The sequence below is a fragment of the Psammomys obesus genome, unplaced genomic scaffold, assembly GCF_907164565.1.
Source record: "Psammomys obesus unplaced genomic scaffold, mPsaObe1.curated_primary_1811, whole genome shotgun sequence".
Lineage (NCBI taxonomy): Eukaryota > Metazoa > Chordata > Mammalia > Rodentia > Muridae > Psammomys > Psammomys obesus.
Window position 1 is genome coordinate 7,879,438 of NW_026596152.1, and position 5,585 is coordinate 7,885,022.

A 5,585-nucleotide genomic window follows, 5' to 3' on the forward strand; every position below is an offset into this window, starting at 1 on the left:
GCCGCGCGGCGCCGCCCCCGCACCGCCGGCCCGCGGCCCGCAGCAGGGTCCGGCCCAGACGCCAGCGCAGAAGCCGGAACATGCCGCCGCGTCCTCGGCGCTGCCTCCTCAGCGCCGCCTCCGCCAGCCCCAGCCGGCCCGGGACGCCCCGCCTCCCGCCCGCGTGCGCGATGACGCGCGATGACGCGCGCCGACGTCACGCCGCCCCGCCCCGCCTCGGGCCCGGAGCGCCTGAGGAGGACGCGGACGGCGCGCCATGGCCGTCACGCTGCCGGAAGTCGTGGAGGAGCTCCTGGGCGAGGTGGCCGCCGCCGTGCGGGACGGCGCGAGAAGTACGGCCCGCGCGCGGCTTTTTGCGCTTACCCCGCGTGGCTCTGTCTCCAGAGCCCGCGCTTGTTAAATGGCTTAACTAACCCGCAGGAATCTGGGTGGCTGGAGGGCAGATCCCCGAGTGCCAGCGGGTCTCTGGGAGCGGGCGCTGCGAGGGAGCCGCCGTGTACCCCCGAGGCGAGGGCGAGGGCCCGGGAGGCGGAATGCCAGGCGCCTAGACAGTTTTGAGATGCGCAGGGTCTTCTCCCACTATCCGGAATGTAAAGTCTACAAGTAATACTCTCGTTTACTTTGTTTAGTAGATATATTTTACTGAAATTCTAGGGACACAAAACCTAAACCTCGGGCAGCTGAGACGTGCTTTTGCCCTGTGGCCAGCGGGGGCGCCACTCGCCCGTCTCCAACAAAGTGACTAGCCAAGGATGGTCTTTGCATGCCGGCCAGTGCTTGGAGGCTGCCATCTCCGCGTTTGGGAAGTGGAGACAAGAGAATGCTTCTGCGTGCTGCAGCCACGGGCGCGTGCCTGGCCCTTCAGTCTCTTTTCTAAACTTTTGTGTGTCTAAGTGTTCGTGCGCGCGTGTGTCTGTATGTCTGTGTGCCATGTATGTGCAATGCCCCCAGAGGCCAGAAGATGGCGCCAGATCTCCTTGGACTGGAGTATGAGGGAGCTGGGGCATGAACCCTGCTTCTCAGGTCTTAACTGCTGAGCCTTCGCCCCAGCCCCTCAGTTCTTATCTCGCGTGAGTTGAGTCCACAGCTGTTGATGCCATGGGTGTGGAGGGCCAGTTAAATCTTTATGACCACCACGATGCGCAGTCTTCTGATTTGGTTCAAGTTTGTTTTCATTTATGTGTGTCTGCATCTTCTGTATTTTGTCTTTTGGTCTCCCACTCTGCTTCTTGGGAACTTGACCTGTATCATCTGTATCTTCCAGATTTTCTATGAAGTTTGTGTGTGATGTTATAATTTATAATTTTCCCCTGAGAGTAACTTTTATACCTCATGCCTGCTTTATTATTACATTAGCTTTTTTTGTTCTGATATTAATAATACTTATTGGAAGTTTTCCTCTGGCTTTATTTTTTCCCTCTAATTAGATTTCTTTTGTTGTTTTTGTGCTCTCTTTACTTTGTTGTGGTAATTCTTAGTTGCCATGTTTAGGAGTAGAAGACTCAAGCAAGGACTTACAGGACGTGAATGTCACTGCAGTTCTTTCTAGGTTTCTTAGCTGGAGCAGCCATTCCAGTGCTGTTCCCTGTTGACTTGGTCAGATTCCCCAGTGAGACTCCTGCCTCGAGGGTGAAAACCTGGGAGCAGCTCAGTGGCTGAGGGAAAAGGAGAAGGGCTGGTTGCTTATCTTACAAGAGCCATGTTGGGAAGAGAGCAGCAAGTTTTGGGTGTTTTCTCCTAGTCCAGAAATCCTCAGTTTGAGCCTTTCTTGAAAATCAGTGGTCATCTGCCAGAGTGAGGTAGCAACAGCCACCCACAGCTAAGAAAGGAACTGGGACTGGTCCCTTTTTATTTATTTATTTATTTATTTATTTATTTATTTATTTACTTACTTACTTACTTACTTACTTATTTTTCAGGCACAGCGTACACAGTCCTGGCTGTCCTTAGATTCAATATGTAGATCAGGCTGGCCTCGAACTCATAGGAACCTGCCTGCCTCTGTGCTGAGGAGGCTTGGGGAGGAGAGTGGTAGGTTCTGGAATGTGTCAAGCTTGTGCTTGGTTCTCCCTGCCGAGAGCTTGGGATTCATCACGCTGAGGTCTATCTGGAGAGTTATGTTCTACTTTTGTATCAGCCTCCAGTGTATTTAAGCTGTTGCCCTCCTCTGCCTTTCTCATCCTTGGGAACTGATGGTTTTCTTTAAAGAAGAAAATAAATCCCCTTACTGTTTCAGTAGAGTTTGGGAAAGGTGGAGAACTGGCTTACGTAGATTCGCTGTACATCTTATGTGGTGATTTGGTTATAGTTGTTATTCGATCTTCAAGTCTAACACGATTAACTTTCTATTTCCACTTTACAGTTCCTGATGAACTTCTCTCATCGTAAGTACATACTCTTGCTTGATCCATAAAAAAGTCATCCGGTTTTAAGAGCCAGATCCTTTCAGTACATATCTTGGTTTTTAAAAATAGGAAAAGGGAGCTGGGCAGTAGTGGCACAAGCCTGTGATCCCAGCCCTTGGGAGGCAGAGGCAGGCGGAGCTCTGAGTTCAAGGCCAGCCTGGTCTATATACTGAGTCCTAGGATAGCGAGGGCTACACAGAGAAACCCTGTCTCCAGAAACAAACAACAACAACAAAAAGGAAGGGCTAGAGATATGGCTTGCTGCTACTCCAGAGGACCAGAGTTCTGTTCAGAAGGTACATAATCACTCTAGCTCCGGGGGATCCGATGCCTCTTCTGGCCTCTGTGGGCACTGTAGACACATGGCGCACAGACCTGCATGCAGGCAAAACACCCATCCACATACTCGTTTACTGTTTAAAAAAAAAAGCAGATATGATGGCACGCTTGTAATTGTAGTACTTGGAAGGTAGAAGGCATGAGGACCAGGATTCAAGGTTATCCTCAGCTCCACGGACGTTTGAGATCAGCCTGACCTATGTGAGACTTTGTCTCAAGCAAAACAAAACAAAAACCTAAGTCAGATCTGGAGAGCAGACTCAGTGGTTAAGAGCATTTGGCTTGGTTCCCAGCACACAGCTCAGGAGGTTCACAAAAGCCTGACAGCCCCCTCTGACTTCCATGAGCACCTGTACGCACAACACACATATTTACTCAGACACATGCGCTTACACATAAAATCAAACAAATCTTTTTTTAAGTAAATGAATAAATTAAAAGTAGGCAAATAATAAAAGAATGCAAATAGCAAAAAGCTTTTTGGGGAAAATAATAAATATTACTGATAATCATAAAATGCAAATTAAAAGACTTTTCTTCTATAAAACTAGGAACCACAGGGAAAAAAATGTTGGCAGGACTATGGAATACACTGGTAGGGATGTCAATCGGAAGATAACCTGGTGTCTTAGTTACTGTTGCACTGCAGTGACCATCATCATAACCAGGGCTATTTATAAAAGAAAGCGTTTACCTGCTGGCTTGCTTACAGTTTCAGAGGTGAGTCCTTGACTGTTGTGGTGGGAACATAGCAAGCAGGCAGTATAGCATTCCTGATGCTAGAGAAGCAGCTGAGCGCTTACATCTCATCCACAAGCACAAGGCAGAGAGAGAAAAAACTCAAAGCTCCCCCCGCCCCCGCCCCCTCACAGTCACACACCTCCTCCAAGGCCACACTTCCCAATCCTTCCCAAACAGCTCTCCCACCCGTGGATCGAATACTCGTGTGTATGAGCCTCTGAGGCCATTCGCAATTCAAGCCACCACATCTGTCACCCAGCAATATGGCTTTAAAGCATACATGGTCTTTGACCTAGTTATTCCACGTATAAGAATGTCTCCCAAGGAAGAAACTGAGCTGTTGATAAAGATTTTACAGAGAGAAGATTCACCCACTGCTGTCTCTGACAACACAACAAGCTGGAAAGAATCTACTCATAAATAGTTTAGAAAGAGTAAAAGTGATTCATTTTTGCAGTAGAGTTATTTCTATGGCCATCAGAATTAATAAAAGACATATTTAATGTGTTAGATGTTCATAGAAGTCATGAAGTAGACAAAGCCATTTTTAAATAATTGAAATTAATTGTGGTTATCTCTGATTAAGGAGTTCTTCAGCAAACATAATTTCCTTATTTTTGTTGACTAAATAAGTCTTTGTGTATTTGGCATAGGAAGTGTAAAAGCGCTCCTCAATTCTTCCTAGTAATGTTGGGTGTGAGACTAGTTTAGAGGAAAATGAAGCAATACACATGTTATATTTAAACTTTATAAGCTGTGCTGTGTATGCATAGGTACTTCTACACAGTCATTCCATGAATAATAAAATACAGAAACATCAACGGGAAAGAAGCAGTAAGTAGCAAGAGATCATGGTGTGGCTGTAGCTCAGAGGAAGGGTTTATTCTGAAATGTATGAGGCCCTGGGCTCCATCCCCAGGGCCAGGATGGAGAGAGAAAGGGAGGTGGGAGCACATCCTGCCAGAGGGATGGAAAGGAAAGAAATGAGTGGACGCTCTGCAAAGAAGTACAAAGAGAGATGCTACTGCTGCTTTTTAAAGCTGCAATAGTGAAGCAAAACACACCTGAGCTAAATGAGCCAGATGTTAGCATTTATTCTAGGGAGCAAATGAGTCCGTGAATTTGGTGTCATTGCTTGGTTGGTTTTTCCTAACTCTTTATTTTATGTGTATGAAGTCTTGCATGCTTGTCTGTGCACCACATGCATGCATGCTTGTAGAGGCTAGAGACAGGCATCAGATCTCTGGGAACTTGAGATATAGATGGTAGGGAGCTGCCATGTGGGTCTTGAGAGTCAAACCCAGGTCCTTGGGAAGAGCAACTAGCACTCTTAACTTCTGCGCCATCTCTCCAACCCAAGTCCATGGATTTTGTTAATATTTTTTTCCAGATGAAAATTAGGGTTGGTGATGGTTTGTTTTGTTTTTTGTCTTAAATCTGGGAGTTAGCTGTGGGAAGTAGCTCAGTTGTAAACTGTCTTGGAAGAACAGGTGCCTGAGTTCAATCCCACAGCCGCTTTTAAAAGCCAGCTGTGCCATGTGCCCTCGTAATCACAGCACTAGCCTCCTGGCAACTTGCAGGCCCATTAGCAACCCTCTTTGAAAGAAGTAGATTGCACCTGAGGAACAACACACACACACACTCACACTCACTCACTCAGTCACTCACACACTCACACACACTCTCACACTCACAGAATGTTATCCTTTATGTCAAGCTCTTGAGGTGACTCAGAATCAGCCCTTCTAATCCAGTGTCTTTGTATTCCCTAGGCTGAAGTTTGTGTTTGGGTCATCAGCCATCCAGGCCTTGGACCTAGTTGACCGAGAGTCCGTCACTTTAATCTCATCACCCAGCGGAAGGCGTGTTTACCAGGTAGAAGTCTAGAGGGGAATAATTGAAACAGAAACCCTTAGGACATAAATCTGTTGACAGTCTCTGTGGAAGCTGATGACCAACATGAAGTATTCCTGGACCACTAAAAAAAGTGAACATAATTATAAGATTTTATTTGTTTTGTCTGTATATCTGTCTGTCTAGACACACACATGTATGTGTGTGTGTGTGTGTGTGTGTGTGTGTGTGTGTGTGTGTGTGTGT

The 5,585-nt window shown here is 46.9% G+C and overlaps 1 protein-coding gene across 1 annotated transcript in view; it reads left to right on the plus strand.

The window, feature by feature from the left end:
• The first annotated feature begins 199 nt into the window (after positions 1-199).
• Zswim7 (zinc finger SWIM-type containing 7) overlaps positions 200-5,585 on the plus strand; it is a 12,356-nt gene continuing 6,970 nt past the window's right edge. The window contains exons 1-3 of the mRNA XM_055594015.1: positions 200-332; positions 2,363-2,384; positions 5,258-5,360. Of these exons, the coding sequence (XP_055449990.1) occupies positions 257-332; positions 2,363-2,384; positions 5,258-5,360 (201 nt within the window). The 5' untranslated portion in view covers positions 200-256. The remainder of the gene's footprint in view (positions 333-2,362; positions 2,385-5,257; positions 5,361-5,585) is intronic.